This window comes from Prunus dulcis, chromosome 6 (genome assembly GCF_902201215.1).
Source record: "Prunus dulcis chromosome 6, ALMONDv2, whole genome shotgun sequence".
Taxonomy (NCBI): domain Eukaryota; kingdom Viridiplantae; phylum Streptophyta; class Magnoliopsida; order Rosales; family Rosaceae; genus Prunus; species Prunus dulcis.
Genome location: NC_047655.1, coordinates 5,749,794 through 5,769,666, shown reverse-complemented (window position 1 = coordinate 5,769,666; position 19,873 = coordinate 5,749,794). Strand labels below are relative to the sequence as shown.

The 19,873-nt window shown below is 36.7% G+C and overlaps 3 protein-coding genes and 1 pseudogene across 5 annotated transcripts; 2 read left to right on the top strand and 2 right to left on the bottom strand.

Moving 5' to 3' along the window:
* Positions 1 to 842: 842 nt before the first annotated feature.
* Positions 843 to 2,148, top strand: LOC117629750 (small RNA-binding protein 11, chloroplastic). 2 transcript variants are annotated; one of them, XM_034362343.1, is made up of 4 exons: positions 843 to 1,044; positions 1,124 to 1,192; positions 1,310 to 1,416; positions 1,740 to 2,148. In XM_034362343.1, the coding sequence occupies exons 1-4, from the start codon at positions 1,008 to 1,010 to the stop codon at positions 1,770 to 1,772; spliced, it is 246 nt and encodes an 81-aa protein (XP_034218234.1). In that variant the 5' UTR covers positions 843 to 1,007; the 3' UTR covers positions 1,773 to 2,148. The 2 variants fall into 2 exon arrangements, with proteins under 2 accessions (XP_034218234.1, XP_034218233.1); XM_034362342.1 differs by having other exon boundaries at positions 1,701 to 1,995.
* Positions 2,149 to 3,947: 1,799 nt separating this feature from the next.
* On the bottom strand, positions 3,948 to 8,677 carry LOC117629751 (annotated as a pseudogene). Its single transcript, XR_004586153.1, has 6 exons — positions 8,328 to 8,677; positions 7,915 to 8,138; positions 5,176 to 5,261; positions 4,966 to 5,072; positions 4,777 to 4,839; positions 3,948 to 4,131 (listed from the first exon to the last, which is right to left on the bottom strand). The product of XR_004586153.1 is annotated as a histone H2A-like (transcript).
* Positions 8,678 to 11,626: 2,949 nt separating this feature from the next.
* Positions 11,627 to 14,084, top strand: LOC117629747 (actin-depolymerizing factor 2-like). The gene is made up of 3 exons (XM_034362340.1): positions 11,627 to 11,800; positions 13,348 to 13,613; positions 13,683 to 14,084. Exons 1-3 carry the CDS (start codon positions 11,798 to 11,800, stop codon positions 13,831 to 13,833), a joined length of 420 nt encoding a protein of 139 aa, XP_034218231.1. The 5' UTR covers positions 11,627 to 11,797; the 3' UTR covers positions 13,834 to 14,084.
* Positions 14,085 to 14,810: 726 nt separating this feature from the next.
* LOC117629744 (putative pentatricopeptide repeat-containing protein At5g59900) lies at positions 14,811 to 18,112 on the bottom strand. Its single transcript, XM_034362337.1, has one exon. It carries the CDS (start codon positions 17,853 to 17,855, stop codon positions 15,117 to 15,119), a length of 2,739 nt encoding a protein of 912 aa, XP_034218228.1. The 5' UTR covers positions 17,856 to 18,112; the 3' UTR covers positions 14,811 to 15,116.
* Positions 18,113 to 19,873: the final 1,761 nt, after the last annotated feature.

Sequence of the window (19,873 nt, the reverse complement as noted above, 5' to 3'; positions counted from 1 at the left end):
TCCTCAAGATGGATTAGTGTGCAGGGAACAAAAATGGCGTGAATCTTGCATGACAAATAGTTGTAGTTGTTTGACTGCATATCTAAAATAAAGATTGTTCTAATCCAATCCCGATCGTGCAGCCAAACGCAGCCTAATAGAAGTTCTCTTAATTAAGTGAGTAGATGGTTTGTATGCATGCTTAAATGGTAGCAATTGCAAATGTATTTTAACCAATATCTTAGTTAAAATGCACATTCTGATACTATTTTCGCTTAGTTTAATTGAATTTCACGTTTCAATATACATTTCACATATTAAACACTAGCCAAAAGCAACTTTGTTTAGCCATAAACATGCTATCATCACACAAAACATAAGGACAAGACGAAGCCCACACACCATCTTACTTAAATTAATTTTGACTCCTTATCCACACTATTTTATTTTGAGATATTTTATCGAACATTTTGCATAATATTTAGTGTGAGCAACTAAAATGAGTTGTTTTGTATACACTCATAGTTACCACATCAAAAGGAGGCTCAATATGCCATGCATATGTTTTTTTTTTTTTTTTGCTTATACGTTTTTCTTCATTGAAAACAAAGTGATAGACAAACTGAGGACAGAAGATTTAAACTCGTTAAGAAATAAAGTAAAATTTATTTTATTGTTGTGTAAAAACGGAAATTGTTTTGGGCTCCTCACTCAAAATTTGGACCTCTTAAATGAAAATTAAAAGATAAAATTGAACTCAAACAAAGAGTTTTCTACAATTCTTTTTTTTTGTTTTTTTGTTGTTGGCATGTATACGGATAAAACAATACAAAAATTTGGGCCTCGTAAGAAAGAGCCCAGAAGCGAACTCCAAACTTACATGGACCTGGTAACTCCATTGAATCCCCTCGAACTCGCAGCTCCTGTTTTCAACCACCCAGCAGCCTTCAAACAAAGCCGAATAAAGCTGCTTCACATTTCAGGCTCAAAGAAAAAGCAGATATCTGGGATTTGGTTTTGACACAGAGATGGCCAAAAGATTGAGCTCGCAGCTCTTCGTCAACAGTATTCTCTCTTTCCCTTTCTTTCTCTCAAATTAATTTTTAGGGTTTTTGTTATTTTGATTCTTGGATTTGTTGCTTAGGATTATCATCGTTCACTAATAATGAACAACTCAAGAGACTGTTTTCTCCTTTTGGAGATGTTACAGAAGGTATTTATACTTTTCTTTTTATTTTGCTCCGATATTTATTTATTTTCTTCTGTAATTTGTGGAAATTACCGACTGGTTTTTTACCTTTGTGATGATTTTGTTTAACTGTATGTTTAGCTAGAATGGTTGTGGACCGTATAACCCAAAGACCCAAAGGATTCGGTTTTGTCACTTACAAGTCAGATGTCGAGGCACAAAAAGCTTTGAAGGCCATGAATGGCAGGGTAATTTCCTTCTTCCCTATGGTCAAAATTAAAGCCCAATTCATGAACTTTATTTATTCAGATTGCAATGGTAAATTGACGCATATTATAATTTTTTTTGTGCCAAATTGCAGATCATATAACCCTTATACTTGTGCATTCTAATCCTTTATGTACTGAATATGTGTTTTTGGTTGATCAAATTTCCTAGTCTTTGTTTTTGTCATATGTTTTTAAATTGTATTTTTTTGTGAACACCTTCAGTCTTGTTTTCTCTTTTGAAGTTTTTGTTAAAATTTGTCCAGATGGTTGATGGGAGGCTGATTTTTGTTGAATTTGCCCAGAATCAAAAACAGGAAGAGGATACCAAATCTTGATAATGAGCTTGGATCCCAATAGATAGCTTCTCCTTGGCTAAAAGATAGTTTTTCATAATCAAAGGCATCGTTCATATCTGTTGTATATGAACAGGTTTTTCAGTTCGTATAATTTTAATTAGCCATGTACAAGGTTCCTTTCATATTATACCGAGAATTTCTTACTATAAGTTATTTGTATAACTTTTTCGTAAAAGATATTATTCATGAGGATCTAGTAACACTTAGTCGTGTCATGAGATATAGGAAGGTCTTACTTCTATGAGGACTAAGAGGAGATATAGGGAAGACTCTGTGCAAAACTAAATATTGCTTTAGGGACATTGAAGGCTATCCTTGTCCAAAATGAACGTTTATTCATGAGGGGATTTCTTTTTGTGACTGCCCATACTCATGAGGAAGCTTTATTCATGAGTATCTAATACTTAGGTTCACCAAACCGAAATTCAAAGCTTACCATCAAATTTACCAACCTCCAGTTAGGTAAGCTGTAATTTGTTATGGTTCTATATTAACTTTAGTTGCCTCCAAAATCTCACAAACAACTTACAAACTAAAATCTGCATACATTGTATCCTCATTTTTTTATTGCGGAACTAAGACCTTCATGGTTTTTATAGCAAGAATCAAACATAAACTTCATGGTTTTTATAGCAAGAATCAACAGAGTTTGTGTGATATATATTCCATTGAGGGATCCTCCCCCAAATAATTTTATTTGAGAGACACCATTTATGATACTCAATTTTATTTTTATTTTCAATGATCTAAACCGTCCATTTTTCAAGTCTTCATTCATAGATCATGCTTGCAAAAAATCATACCAATTGAAAATCAGTAAGGCATCTAATTGCAAGCAACAAAATAAATTAACACGGGATAAAAATAACAATAATTTAATTGAGTGATCATGATTTCGGATTTAAGTGATTTTTGGCAGAGATGATTGGAATATCTAAAAATTAGATGGTTTTGATCATTGAAAAACAAAGTGTTGTGGGCCCTACAAGGTTTTTCCTAAAATAAGCTTATATATGAAGCATTTTTGCTCACCACTTCAACCCAAGGTGTAGTATCATCATCCTTCTCAACACTTGACATATATCCATTGACATAACCATGGTTTCATAAATATAAAGTAAAGAGTTAACCATAGTTATGCTAATGGACACGTGTTAAATGTTGAAGGTTGGTGAGAGTACAACTTATATTAAAGTGGTGAGCAAAAATATTTCTATATATATGTATGCAAAACCTCCTCAAAATAGACAATAGTGCAGGGCAAGAATGGGGTGGAGGTCTTGGTTCTGTTCCTTATTTTTGTCAAGACGACCGTGGCAAAACGTTCAAACTCAATCAAGTTTTTAAAATGAAAAGTACACAACTCAAGTGTTCGATTCAGCTCATTTAATTAACCATACAATGGAAATATTTTTATTTATTTATGATAAGCGATAGAATATTATTGATGTGAAAAAGCTAATATAAGAAGTCTGAACTTGTATCAAAGGCAAAGGAAATTCCTTGATCACAAATTACAATCCTCATACAGTACATCATAAATAAAATCAGGAGGTTTCTCGAACCAATTCAGAGAAAGCCCGATATGCAAGGCAAAATGCGTTATATGGTGAGCCACATCATTGGCAGTGCAATGAATATGGGTAGAACATTCCTCAATGACTTATGTCAGCAAGCTCTTAGTATCCTCCACCACTGGTCCAATGACGGACCTATCTATGGAGTTACTTTTCCATTGCCAATACTGTACTTGTTCTTGCAGCCAAAGCCTCCACTTGTGGTGCAGAGAATACATTTAACTGCACAACCTGCCACGAATTTGCCGGTGGAGTCTATCACAACCACACCGACGCCACCCTCTGTGGTCCCTGGCTTCCAAGCACCATCCACATTTATTTTGAGAGTGTTAGCATGTGGTGTCTGCCACTTTTGTTTTGTTTGACCCTGCCCACTGTGAGACCCCAAGCATTCATTAACCCGCAGAAATTCTTGTAGCCTCAGAGATGCATTCAAGCTGACTTGTTCAGGCCTAATCTTCTTAGCATTCCATGGATTGCTTCCCAAATTGCCCAACCCACCATGAGAAAATTAGCAAAGTCATGATGGGATTATAAATTTGGGGAAGAATAACCCTTGATGCACTGGGGAGACAGATTTGTCATAATAAAGTTGATCAAATCTCTTGATTTCATTGAAGACAAAGAAAATTTATATCACAAATTTTACAAAATTGCCACACGAAGGCCAAAAAAAAAAAAAAATCAGTGTGCAACTCAGATCTGGACTTGCTGGTTAATATCACCTACCACAACATGCCCCCTCCAATCCACTGTACCTGCTAAAGAAAGCAACAAGACTTGAGATAGTGGGTACCTATATGTTCAAGACAAATATGTCATGGGAGCAAATGGAAGAAAGTTTGTGCTATGCTCCCAACCACCATCCATACACACCCATAGAACATGTATGGTCAAATTATGCAATTTATAGGATACATATATCTACAGACATGAGACGATTATGAACTATCCTCCTATAAGTCGTCATTCTAACTGCAGCAACTAAATAGTCAAACTAAAGCAATCTTCTGATATGGACAAAACGTTTTTTTTTTTTTCTAAATGAAAACCCTTACCAAACTGTTGAATTTCCCTGGTTTCCGCAACACAAAAAAGGGCAACTTTTCATACATGAAAAATTGGATAATGTTTATAACTTTATATAAGGCATAACAAGCTGATGATAGGAAAAAAACGAACACACAGCCTCTGACGCATAAAAGGAATTCCAACCAACAAAGATTAGATGGTATAGAGAGAGAGCTTCATTAAGGAGCTCCACAAAAAAGAAATGTTGGCCAAAACATAGAGTAGATTCACCAAGCACTTAAGTTAGAACTCACTCCTAATGCTATTTGCTTTATCTCAAAGAGAGAAAGGAAAAAAAACAATAGCAAAGCTTTTAGTTACAAACTAAATTTTACCTGAGATCAATGTCATTACCCCTTGTGTGCAAATTCCAAGCGGATTTGTCTGCCATCTAGCAACTGAAAAGAATCACAAACATTAACCAACTATCTTTCTTTGCATTCCAGAGGAGGTAGGTAGGTACTTAACAGGGTGATTTCAACACATAAATTACAAAGAAATTAATCATGAACAATAAAAACTACCTGACCATCCATTTCTTTTAGAGCAGTGCTGGCTTCGATTCCAGAAGCAAACTTCACAAATCCATACCCTTTCGATTTCCCACTCACATGATCACATATAACTTTAACTGTTAAATAGGACAACATTATCCCCTAAGTAAGTAAATGATCTTCAAGAAGAAGAAAAAAGACCTAAAAAGTTAATAACAGCCTCACTCACAATAACATTACCTTCAATTATTTCACCATGTTTCCCAAAAGCTTCCTTAAGAACAGGTTCATTTGTATCATAGGAAAGCCCTGTATATTACATCCAACTTAGGTTATAACAAAATTATAACCAAAGCAAGATACCATGAAACAGAAATATTTTCCAGAGTTTTTACTACTTTAACAGCAACCACTTCCCTTCTTTAAGCTGTTCTAGTTGAAATCCAAAATTTCATCGTTATATCTTTTATGAACAATTCTAATGAAACCCATGATAATGATAAATTTGGCTATTTGATACATAGAAACAAGATCTTAACCACGAAATTAACTTAATATAATATGAACTGATACAAAATGAAAAATAAATTCTCAGACTGAAAAAAAATAAAACGGATGAAGTTTAAAAAACCTCCAACGAACAAATTGGTTGAAGAATGGCGTGCCCAGAAACTCCTGCCCAAGGCAGACGTGCGCAGAATCCCAAATCCGCCATTTGAGCCTCTCATTTCCCCTTATCGTGCGCCGGTCTACTAGGAAGAAGATGGACTCGAAACGGCGTCGTCATAAGTTGACTGGCCGTACAGCGGTTGTGGTGGAAGTAAAATGTCTTTATAGTTGGGTTTGCTTTAGTTGGAAAGTGGAGATGAAACAACTTTGGGTGGCCAAGACAAGTTGGGCCTTAGCTATTTGCGACCTAATACAGTCCCAAACTTTTTGCCAATTTGTTTTTTTTCTTCTTTTCTTTTTTTCTTTTTTAATTACATGGGTAACCTGAAATTTGGACTCAAAAATTGGGGATTGAATGTATAGGACAAAGTTGACCCCAAGAAAAAAAGATGTATAGAGACAATATTTGGGTGTGAAAAAAGGTATGAATGCTAAATAAAGAAGATTCATAAATTAATGGTTAAAATGTCGAGAAGAAAACAGTAGCGGTTAACTTAAAACTTCGTCACTTATTCTTTATGAGTAAGTAAAGTTGTTATAATGTTAGTAGAAAAAAATTGGGGGTTTTGAATTTATTGTAGAATCAAATGTAAAGTCGATAACTTTCAACCCCTACATTAATTAATGGTTGAGAATCATCCACGCACACTTAAAAATGTGATAAAAATGTCATCTCTTGAAGATAAGATAGGTTTTACATTCTATTATATTTTCATTTCCTTAGCGAGTACGTAAAGTTTGTTATGATGTTACTAAAAAAGGAGCTATGAACTCAACTATTGACGCGAGTCTCACAACAAGTCTTACATCAATTAATTTTCAACCGGTGATGAGGGTCGGGATGTTTGCATCATATCACATGTTCATTTCCATGTACTTCCTACAACTAACAGCAAGAGTCAGTATAATCCTTGACATTTTGAGGAATAAAATGCTGCAGTAACTTCGCGAACTTAGCATCCAGGCCCAAATCTCATGATCAACAGAAGACCCAAAAACGTTAAAACGTTAATGATTCCTTTCTGTGCAAGAACCTTCTTGCATTGACCAAAAGGCTATCAGAAAAAGGAGCTTCAGCAAATGACAACTGCCAAACGAGTCCCACTTTTCTTAAATCATCCAAGCTCTTCTCTCTGTTTTGTCATAGTAGGCAAAGTGACAAAACACAATCAAGACTATAATCCTATTCATGACTTTGTCATGCAAGTTTGTTATGCGGCAAACCCAAATTTGCATACTCCCCCTTCTACCCTAATGAAATCTATCCAAATCATGCGGGAAGAGAGATAGAAAGAACATGATATACACTCCGGTGTAGGTAAGTTTGTCTCCTAAAATACAGAACACGAAAAACAAAATCATCTTAATAGACTCATCCAAGCTTTCATCATCATCAAAAATAGGTAAGGACCCTCTGGAATTAAGGGACTTTAATTTGTCATGGAAGTTTGTTATGGGGCAAACCCAAATCAATCACACACTATTAGAAGTGCAAGCTCTCAACCGCTCAACTCTCCAACGATCAAAAAGCAAACAGGACCCTCACAATCTGAAAATATACCAAGTACACATAATAAAAACAATCCAATCTTTCTCATCATCAACAACAATATTGGACCTTTATGTAATTAAGAGATTTTGTCATGCAAGTGTCAAATCCAACTCACAGCAATACATAACAACAACAAAAATGAACACGCAAGGTTTACATGTTTCAGAAGAAAAAAAAATTGCAAGCTCTCAACCACTCACCACTCACCACTCACCCAAGCTTTCTTCTTTTCCTTTTTCTTTAACCATCAAAGATTCAAGAACACTTGCATCCACAAGATCCACTAACCAAATGCCAATTCACTAACGAGCATTCATGCAAAATAACCCTAGTCATTATACCAAGCATTATAGTAAAGAAAGGTGCTATAAAAGGCAAAAGGGGCATGGGATAAAGAGTGGAACTTATGCTTGAGAAGAACACACACAAAAAAGATATTCCTTTCTTCAAAGCATTCATAAAGCAGCCCATCAAGACAATACCCATTAAGCCAATAACAGAAACAAGAGGTTTCATTAATGAATTCCAAGAAAAACAAAGTTCCTAAAACTTGGTCATGATCACATAGATTTGAGAGGCTACAAATGCTTTCAAATTCATTAAGCATTTTAGACTACCAACCAACAAAAACAAAGATCTGAACACAGATTACATACAAATGAAGAGGAGCCCAACCTAAAACTAAACATGTGGGGGTTCTTAAAACTAAACATGTGGTGGGGGATTCATTGAGAGAAGCTTAAGCTTTCTTGGGAGACTTGGTGGCCTTGGATGGAGATTTAGGCTCTTTGGCGGCAGCCTTCTCTGATTTCTTGGGCAAGAGGACTGGGTTGATGTTTGGAAGCACACCACCATGAGCAATGGTCACACCGGCGAGCAATTTCCCAAGCTCTTCATCGTTCCTAACAGCCAATAACAGATGCCTTGGGATAATTCTGTTCTTCTTGTTGTCCCGAGCTGCATTTCCAGCTAATTCAAGCACCTGAAGGAAAACCCACATCAGAAATTTTATCAGCAACCAACCATTAATTTAGGTCAAAATTTCAGCAAAAAATTTAAAAAACTACCCAACATAAACAATCACACTCCAAATTGAGCACAACCCAGAAACTAAAAGCTGAAACCCTAACTAGCAAAACAAAAACAAACCCAAATCGAAAGGGAAACTTACTTCAGCTGCGAGGTACTCAAGAACCGCGGCCAAGTAAACCGGAGCTCCAGACCCAACTCTCTGAGCATACCTTCCCTTCTTCAAGTACCGTCCAATACGACCGACCGGAAACTGCAGACCGGCCTTCACGGACCGGGTCACCGGCTTCTTCTTTGGACCCCCACCTTTCCTTCCACCAGCACCTTTCTTAACCTTACCACCAGTCTCCATCTCTCAGCTCTGAAAATTCTCAAACCCTAGACCCACTAAAGCCACTGACACCCTTTTGGCTAAAAACCCAATCAGAAATGGCAAAGAGAGAATTGAAAATTTTTGGACAGTGGATTTAGGAACCTGTTAGAGAATTGGTTTTATAGGGTGAGATGTATTGTGGATCATATTGTTCAGGGAAGGTTTGGGGAGCTTGTGAGTGCACGGTGGCCGTTCGATGGCCGTCTTATCGACGGTCGAGACACATTTGACTGCGATCCGTGTAGTGAATAATTGACCAATGGGAGAGGGTTCACATTTTGTCTTTTCCATTTTTCCGTTTTTGGTTTTTTTGATTGAAAGGTGACACATATTAAGCATCACCGCCAATTTCTTTTTCTTTTTCCAATTTCCCGCTGAAGTTTCTATATAGTACTTTCAAATTTTTGGGAGGTGAAATTTGTTCTAGAGGTTATGAAACAGTAATTTATTTGATAACATAACATGTGTCGATAATTTGATAATAAAGAATGATGAAAATTATCTTCAACCATTAACCCTTAACGTTTTCAATATAGATATAACTAATTAGAATTATAAGTTATAACCGTTCACATGATCGAAGAAACTTTTAAAATCGATAAATTAATCATACTCCTATAAATAGTTAATCCTTTCATGGTATGTTTTGCATGGCACAAGACCAAAACTTACAAATTTTTATTTAACATTTCTTTCCTTGAAACACAACTTAAATTGCTTGACTTTTAAGTGAGTCCAATGAGATGATCGCCTTAAGTTTAAATTTTCCTTAAAATATGTGACAATTATAGTTTAAATTTATCGAGGTTTGGATTAGAATTCAAAATGAGCGTTAGCCCTAAAATGAGTCCAATGAGGCAACCGCTTCAACTTCCCTATTATTTAACATGAAAAGAAAACAAAGTTCCATTTAAATAATTTAAGATAAAGAAAATAAGTAATATCTAATTCTATGTTGGATTAGAATTCCAACATAGTTTCCAACCCACCAATTTTCAAACATACCATGTCACCCAAAAACCGAATAATTTTATATGGAAAAAATGGTAGGAAATTGAGCATTTGATATCCTATAAAAGTAATATAAACGAGATCAATAAACACAAAACAAAACCAACCACACACACGACACAATAATTTACAAGGTTTATGCAATATGAGTTACGTCCACTATTTATCAGGATTGGGGGAAGTCATGAATTGGAGAATTTAGATAAAGAAATTAAGAAGTGTGAAATAGATCAACTACTCCCCCATAGTTGATCATATTCCTGATTTTGAGTGTATTTGATTTTTTAAAAAAAATTAACATGGAACTCGCATAATTGTTTGTGCTTTATGTGTTGGTAAAAATAAGGGAAGTCATGAATTAGAATCATTCTAATACTCATGTGTTAGTAAACACAAGACAAACATGAATTGAAATTAATCCAATACTCATTCATGATAAGTAAACATGTCATAAGAAGAATGATAAACAATTACAAGCACACGAGTGTTTACTTCACGCTCACATGTAATTAGGGTTCACAAATGATCACGAATAAGGCTCCCTAAAAGTCCTATTTATAATACATAAGACTTCTGGTTATATGGGCAGAGTTATAATCCAAATAGGAATCAAATTCACAAAGGAAACAAAACAAGAAAGTGCTCGTGACATGAAACAGTTGGTCAATTATAGTGTCGATTAGCTTGACAAACATCTTCGCCAACCTCCTCTAAGCATTTCGGTTGATCGGTTTACATAGAAAATATCATTGTTTGAATCATTTGCACAAACTCAAAAAAAAAAAAAAACGCTTTGAACTTAAAGCACACACAACACAAGGGAAAAAAAACTCTAGAAATCACAAATAATTTGATTTTTTTTTCTTCATGAATATATACGAGGCCATTTTAAAAATGTTGATCTAGGTTGGTGCTAATTATGGTTTGTGGTTGTGTTGGTGTCATGTCATTGGTTTTCACTTTGAAAATTAGTCAATCAAAACTCTACTAATATATAATCATATTGTGTTCGGGTTAATCCACGTGTCAATCGAGCAAAAAGTTAATACTAAATTTACTTTATTCCCAAATAAATCAACTTACTTATATATATATATATATTATATATACTAGCATCATCACAAGCGCGGTTAAATTTTAAATTTATTTTAGAATTAAAAAAAATAATGGGTAGTTGTGTTCCATAAAAATAGGATCCATTATATGATTTGTCATTTAATTTTAATTTTTTAAATATAAAAAAGTGTGAATTTATCATATTATTCTCATTTAATTAATAATTTCAATTCTTAATATTTGCATTAATCAAGAGCATTTTCTGGTATTTTGAATGTTTTACAATTCTCTGCCTTTTACTTTATATATATACAATAAAAATTCTGTAAATTATAAATATTTACAAAATCATAAAGAAAGTATATTATAAATTACTCATTCCATACATATTATTAGAAAGAAAAAAAAAATCAATTAGCTCTTAATTTACTAGTATTTTTTTCCAATAAAAAAAGAATTATATCCTTCATAGAATATTAATTGAATATGCTTATTGTGGCAAAATCAAGTTAGTAAAATAGTTATGTTGTGCCAAAAATTGCCACCCTAATATTAGGCCCGAAAAACTTGTCGTTGATCATGTTCTAACATTTGCATTACTTTGGATGGCCATGGAGAGCAGGAGACACCAATTTGTATGAGCATGTGCTTGTGCATTATTTAGAAGAATAATTTTATCGTTACTTTTAAAAGAAAAGATTATTATCAATTTAGAATAATTTCTTTGCTGGTTCCAATAATTACCCCCAAAAAAGGTAAAGTATTATTCAATAAACTTCTTTTTGGGTCCGGCAAGAACAAATGGGGCTGGATTTTCCAATTTAAATATCACGGGCGGGTCATTGGCTCGATTACCGACTCCCGGATGGGTGGCAAGTCGCGACCCGCAACGTGACACGCAGGGCATAATCGTCTTTTGGAAATATCCTCCACGCGTCGCGCCATGGTTGGAGAGACCTACTTTCTCTTCTCCCCGTTGTCACGCATGACATGACCTCCATGATGATATTTAGAGGAGTGGAGGTGGGTGAAGAAGCCACAGCCACCGTCTCCATAGCAAAAGCTCAAAGCACAGAGCAACGTAGAAAAGGAGCAGAGAGTCCTTCATTGTCTCTGAGAGTCACAGATTTTCAGCTCATTTTTCGTTTTGGCCTAGATTTTCTGCAACCGCCATGGTCAGTTTCTCCCTCGGTCTCTCCCATTTCCCTTTCCCTACACATTGGTTTTAATTTTTTAATTTTTTTTCTCGTTTCTCTTATCTTTTTGGCTGGTTAAAGTAATTTGGGTTATGATCTCTGATCTCTTGTCTCTGATCTGTGATGGGTTTTATATGCACTTCTGAAAATCGAATTGTTATGGATCTGAATTTGGGTTTTGTTTTAATTTTCATATAATTTAGTTTGCCAGTAGATGATGATATTTGCTTAAAACCGAAGTGTTGTACTAATCTTTTATTTTTGATTTGTGGGTATATGTTTTATGTTCATTTTGGTGGGATTCCGGGTTTCTTTTATATTTGGCATTTTGACGTCGGTTCTGAAAGTGTTGATGTTGGTGGCGCACGTGTGTTTGAGTTCAATGTTGTCATGTTGATTGTGAAGTATGTGCATAGTTGCATTGCACCATTAAGCTGTTGGTGTCAATTCTTAGATACATTGTTTGACAGACACTTATAACTGATTAGAATGGAGTTAGCTTATCTGAATGTCAAGACACATACTTTAGTTCTGATTACTCGCTTTCTTTATTCTTTTATTTGACCTGTAGTTGGGGTTCAATTGCTCACTATTGCAATTATGTCAACTAGCTGATCAGAACTAAATTCTAGGCTGCTCATCTGGCAGCACTCATCGACACTTTCGTTTGAGCAAACCAATTTGATCCCTTATGCATGTTGCAATTCTGAATTGTGGTTGATCTTAATATTGCTAGCATAGCACAAGTGCGCTTACTTGCCCTGGTCTAGAAATTGGGATTGGGGCAGCAAAGCTTATTATATCTGTGCACCCTGGTGCAGGACAGTGTAAAACTTGGGTGCGTCATGGAGAGTCTGTAATCCTGGGTTGAAGCTAAACCAAAGAGGAAACCTGCCTCAAGTAACCTTATTCCCTTTTTGTTCATTGCTCGTGATGAAACTTGGGTCGTGCTTAGGTCTCAGTTTCACATTTCTGGTATATTCCTGTGTAGTTTAGATGCCTGAGCTCTAGGCTATCCTGCATCATGCAGGCTTAGAGTCAAGGGCTTCAAGATGAGCCCTGTAACTCGGGAGAGAAAGAGAGGAAGGAGGCTACAGACTTTAAAATTATTTTCAAGTCCAGTATGTCTAATGGTTAGACCAAACCCAAAAGGAATCAAATCTCTGGAATAGTCTTTTTAGGATCTGCATCAGTGATTTTATAATGATCACTGCATACTAGCTGTTTTCCTGTTGTGAGTAGAAAACTTTGTGGGATTTAAATTTCGGGGAATGACACCTTGACATTGTAATATCTGGTGTCATGACTTGATAACTTTGGTTTAACATTGTAAGATATTGTTAATTGTTTTCTTGGCAATTTCTATGATTCTGTTTTGGATGAGCTGGAGAATTAATATATGTTTAGTGTTAGAAATGAAAGTGTCTTGGTTTTGGGAAAGAAGTTGGCTTCCCTAGTTGCATGGTATTATTCTTTGGGTGGATGCATGAGAATAACATCTATTTTGTGTTTCGTTCTCTGATCAGGCTAATGCAGCGTCGGGATTTGCTGTGGATGATGACTGCAAGCTGAAGTTTCTGGAATTGAAGGCTAAAAGAACGTACCGCTTCATAGTATTCAAGATTGAGGAGGAGCAAAAGCAGGTGATTGTGGAGAAACTTGGCGAGCCAGCTGAAAGCTATGAAAACTTTACTGCAAGCCTTCCCGCTGATGAATGCAGATATGCTGTCTATGATTTTGACTTTGTGACTGAGGAGAATTGTCAGAAAAGCAGGATTTTCTTCATTGCATGGTAATATTATAAGCTAAAAAAACCTTTCTTTTTCTCGTCATTTTTGCTTATGTTCGTTACCGTTCATAGGTCTCCTGATACATCAAGGGTGAGAAGCAAGATGATTTATGCAAGCTCCAAGGACAGGTTCAAGAGAGAACTGGATGGTATACAAGTAGAGCTGCAGGCTACTGATCCGACTGAGATTGGTCTTGATGTTATCAAAAGTCGTGCCAGCTAAGAAGTCGGGCTTTTATTTATGGCGATTTTTCTCAACCGCTGTTTTACTTTTAAGTGAAATGTTAATAGTTTGTGGTGCTGTGAACCTGACTGAATTATAATACTTGGTTTGTTGTTCAAGTTTTACCTTACAGTCTTACCTTCGTCGAGAACAAATTCTGTGATCTCAGTTTATATAGGAAGATGGCAGAACATATGCAATGAGTGTCTGAGTTTCTCCTAATAGTTATATCTAGATGCTAAGTTATATCATCTCCTGAAGGTAGAAACACCGGATTTGTTTTGTCAACTGCAGAAAAGTGTTTTACTATTTTTAACCATGCAGAAAACAGTTGTATGCTGTTATAATTGGTTCTGAAACTGGTTCTTGCTCATTCGTGTGTGCCTGTAGCGCCAATTCGGTCTTTGTCATTCATAGCGAGAGGATTAATGGAACATGCCCTGCCAAGCCCAAACAAAGCATTGTTTAGTTGCCTCGCAATGCATTGTTTTGTAATCATAATTGGTGCCAATGGCGATTGCACCATTTAGAATTTTGTGGCTTCTACTTGTGACTATCAAATTTCAAACTCAATACCTAAAAAACACCAGTTTGAGTCTAACCTCTGAGATGAAAGTCACGGCCCAAAGTGCTGGAAAAAATAATGTTGCTAAAGAAGAACGCTCACCACCCTCCCTGTTTATACGCAAACAGAAAAGAAAAACACCGAATACATTTATATTGTCCATCAGATTATAAACTATCAGGTGGCTGCTGATACCTTTGGTTTGGGAAAGGCCAGATCCATTCAGTGCAATTGTTTTGTTTCTGAGCTTCTCGTCATTGTACAGCAAAATAAAAGATCATAAACTCACAAGGCATGAGGAAAAATATGTGCAACTGAGTTGGACTTGATTCACCTTTTCTCGACTGCCTAAGCAACGAAACTTGTTGGAGGTTTCTTTCTGTACAAGAATGACAACAATAACTTTCATCTCTAAGGGAAGACCCAAGTTTTATGGATTTATTTCATGTTGCTGACAAACAATCAATTCAAAGTTTCTCTCAGCTCAATGTTGCTCATCCGCTTGTTGATACATTACATTGTCTCTCTCTTACATCTTCTACCTTAACATATAGGGTTGGAATAATGTACACAAAAGAATTCCAGGTCATCTTGTCAATGTTAGAAGTATAACTAAGCTAAAAAAATGTCAGTATTTGAAGGTAACAGAAACGCATGCCTGGTTCCATACGGGACATACGGAAGACTTCCAGCATTTCTAGCAGCTGATGGACAGAACTCAACCTGTCAGGCAAGTTCCATGGATGAGTGCATTGCAAGTTCCACGGATGAGTGTGTTATATGTAACTCGATCTGGCTTCAACCCTCTTTTCATCATGTCATCACGCAACTCAAAAGCCTTGGCTAGTTCTCCAGTGACACAACAACCATATATCAAAAAGTTATATGCTAGAATATCAGGCTTCAGACCCCTATCTAGCATGACATCCCACAATTTAATAGCTTCTAGCAAATTGCCGCTCCTACAATGCTCAAAGATAAATGTTGAATAGGTGATACAATCTGGGTAAACACCATTGGCTGTCATCTCAACAAGGAGGTCTGAAGCTTCCTGAAACTTACCCATTTTGCAAAAACCCCTGATAAGTATATTGTATGTGACAGTGTTTGCCGACAACCCCGCAAGCATGGCATTATGCAGCTGTATAGCTTTTTCCATGCTTCCTTCTTTGCTAAGGTGATCTAAGAAACAACCATATGTAACATGATTAGGAAGGGTATCACCGAAGAGCATATCCTTACAAAGAAGCTCTGCTTTATCCATATAACCTGCCTTACATAACCCATATACCAAGGCAGTGTATGTCACAACATTAGGTAAGCATCCTTCACTAACCATTATATCCCAAACTCCAAATGCCTTGTCAAGTTTTCCTGTTTTCCCATATACATCAATCATACTTGTATATATTACATTATCAGGCCTCAGTCCCTGATTATGCATCTCGTTAAAGAGACCAAATAATCTTCCAGTATCCTGTTGCTTTAAAGCTCCACAAATAAGTACCGCATAACACACAAGATCCATGTCTACTCCTCTTTCAATCATCTCACGACAAGCACCTAATGCATCATGCAATCTTCCTTCCTTGCAATAACCATGTAGTAGTGCACTATAGCACATCTCATTTAACTTATAATTCTCTTTGTGAAGGTCATCTACAAACTTTTTGGCTTCAGACACTCTACCTGTTGAACAAAGACCACTTATTAGAGGTCTATATGTATATGTGTCTGGTACAAGCCCCTTTTTGATCATTTTATCAAACAATTCAAAGGCTCTAACCATGTTGCCTTCTCGGCAGTGACCATCAATCATAAGATTATAAGTGACCTCATTTGGCAAAATGCCCCTTTCCACCATTTCATCAAAGAACTTAGTTGCTTCACCAATCATATTTGCACGACAAAGACCTGAAATGATTACAGTGAAGGTATAAGTGTTTGGTGTGATGCCTTTTGCCATCATTTCATGATACAGCCTAAATGCCTTGTGCATTTCTTCTTCTTTGCAGTATCCATTTATCAATGATGTATAGGTTACAACGGTTGGAGCCACTCCTTTATTCATCATCTCACTGAAGAGGTTTTCTGCCACACTCAATTTTCCAAACTTGCATTGCCCGCTTATCAAAGAATTGTAGGGATACACGGTTACTCTAATCCCAGCATTGGTCATTTTACCAAAATAACAAAGTGCAACATCCAACATCCCCCTTCGGCTGAACGAATCAATCAAAATAGAATATGTTACATCATTGGGAAACATACCCTTCTTGCCCATGTTATCAAAAAGTAATTCTGCTTCCTCCAGTTTCCCATCCTTACACAAAGAATTGATCAATGAATTATAAGCAAACAAATTAGGCACCACCCCAACTTCTCCCATTCTATTCACTAAATCAAAAGCATCTTCAATCTTCCCTTTCCTCCTCAGTCCCTCCATGAGACCCGAAAGAGCCGCTTCACTCGGAACAAAACCCAGCTCAATCATTTCATTCATTAGCTCCACACCAACCTCAAATTCTTGCACTTTGCACAACCCAAGCATCAATGTACAATACGTCACCATGTCTGCTTTCAATCCCTTTTGCCCCAATAAATTCTTGATCTCTACAGCCTCCCTAGCCCTCTGGCACTTGCAGAGTCCATGAATCAACACATTATATGTAACAACACTCAACTCACACTTATTTGATTCCGCGTAATGAATCACTTCTTTAGCCTTGTGTACATCTTTCAATTCACACAAGCTCCTAACCACAGCCGTGTACATGTAAGCATCAGGGCGAAGACTTACATTGACAAACTCATCAAAAAGTTGCAGAACCATATTGAAATGCCTAATTCTCACCAACCCATTTAAGAGGGCATTCAAGGTTCTAACCTCAGCCAAAATTTCACACTCCCTCATGAGCCTCACAACCACAACACCATCCAACACTCTCTTATTTTGCACATAATTTTGAACCAACAAATCAAAACCCAAACTCGACGAGCAGTTCAGTTTCCTATAACAATTCAACAAAGACTGAAAAACCTCATTTGGGTTCAACCCACGTAGCAAGAGGGTCTGTAAAAGCGAGGAGGCAGGCCAAAAGAGATTGGACTGAACCAGGACATGAATCAAAATGCAAAACGACGCCGTAGAGTGATTGAAGCTTTTGTGCAGGCCCAAGAAATTGAAAAACCGCAAGGCTAACCTGGGATTCCTTACATTCTGGATCAGAACCTTCTCAACGTGATGGGACTTCAATGCGATTGAAATGAAGGGGTCGTTGAAGGCGACTTTCCAGCTCTGCTTTCCTCGAACGACGCCGGTTAGGCTCGAAACGAAGTGGGAGTCGTCATTTTCGTCATTATCTTGGGAGGTGGGTTTGGAAGAGGAGCAGATATTTCTGGGTTTTGAGTGAATGAGAGAGTTTGTGAGAGGACGATGAGGGCGAGTGATCTTCATTTTGGGTTTGAAATGGAAGTGTTTACTTTCGGGTTTAGATTTGAGCCATCTGAGGTTGAAGATGTACTCAACTCATACACAATCGTCAGTCAATTGGGCTCTGAGTAGCTTTTGTTTGATTTGTTGGGTTGTTCTTAGCATCAACAAAATTCATTGGATTGGTTTGAATTTTGTTGGGGATTGGGAGACCGGGTAATTGGTCGGTTTTTATCGATGTCGAGAGTGAAGGTGGCTGTGGATTGTGTATACTTGTTGGATTATGGATGCTGCTGATTATGGAGGGAGAGGAAGAGAAGAGGGAATTAATTTTTGCCAAGGAAATATATTGGAATTTTATTTTTTATTTTTACCACAAACAATAATTGGTTTATTTATTTATTTTATTTTATAGAAATTATAGGATTGCATTCAGCCAAAAAAACCACCATCCATGTTAATGGGTCATATAGCCAAGCCTATCATAAAGTACCAGGTGGCCAAGAAATGCTAGGTCATTCACCTATCGACCTGACCAGGTTGACCACCCCGTGTATTTCTAGTAGGTCTTCCAGTCGGGCTTATTAGGAGACATCGTGCGCCCTAGAGTTTTGGTGACAGTGTACCGACTCGACCAAATTGAAAGCCCCGAGTCCACTCTGATGTCTTGTGACCAGAAGGGCAGAAGGGCAGAAATGCTAGTATTATAATACAACCAGATCCCTATCAGACCATGTCACTTCACACACCTAATACCGACATGGTGACTGAAATGGATCATTTAATCCGCTTCACATCCAAACTAGGTGTCGCCTTGCTACTTGATCCTTGATAATCAACATAGTGACTAATGCTCATAACCACTATCCAGACCCATCATTGGAAATGGCTGAAGATCTCATTTTTGGCAAGATTTAAGGAGATATGATCTCTCCATCTCCCTCCATAGATACTCTTCATCTGCATTGAGACAAAGGTAATAAATATTTTCATCCAGAAACTTTCTATCCATCTCTTTACTATAAACTCACTATAACTTGGTCATTGAAGCGGGTTCGACTTGTGTCCAGCCAGTTTACCCCTCTTCTTATAGTTGCTTGAAGTGTGCATGTTAGCTTGAAAGATCAAACCAACCTCACAGTCTAGGGCACGTCTTGGTCTTGACCCAAGTTAGGACCCTCGTATTACAGGAGAGACTCCTTATCAACAAGCCACAAATGATCAATACAAACTAGCCACAAAAGGCCATTGCAATAACGAAGTTGTCTAACATCAAAAGTAAGACAATCTTATATGCATCCACTAACGATAACGCAGGATCGAAGAAACTATGTCATAGGCATTCTAACTAAAATTGCAAACTCAAAATAATCAAAAAGAGATAAAGCTTGATTTATTTCTTAACTTATTTAGTTACTATTTTTAACTTATAAAAAAGAAAGCATAAGCTTTTTAATTATAAATTACCAATCAGTATATATACTCTTTCCTAATGCCTAGCTTTTGTAATACCAACTCATTAAGCACATAATATGAAATTTTTTTTTTTTTTTTTTTTGAATGTAACATTGTAATACCAACTCATTTATAACATGACAATTACTTAGTGAACGTAACAAAAGGAATTTAAGTATCAATTGTTTAACATAACAATTACTTATTGAATGTAACAAGCTAGTCAATTGTTAATTGATGTGATTTACAAAATGAACCCAAATTACTATTGGGCGGCTTGGTTTGGGTGGCTTTGTGTTTTAGGCCCAAGTCAATTATTCTTGGGAAATAGCTCTAAATGCCACCATTTTTATAATTATAACTTATAACCCCCCTTATTACACACATATCACTTTTGCTGAAGTTCTCTATCAGTTTTGCTGAAGTTCTCTCTCAGCTCTCTGGCTCCGTCTCTCAGTTTCTCTTCACTCTCTCATCGCTTTGCTCTCACTCTCTCATCTCTTGTCGATCAGCTCTCACTCTCTCGTCGCTCAGCTCTCAATCTCTCGTCGCTCAGCTCTGACTCTCTCTTCTCTCTTCCTCTCCCA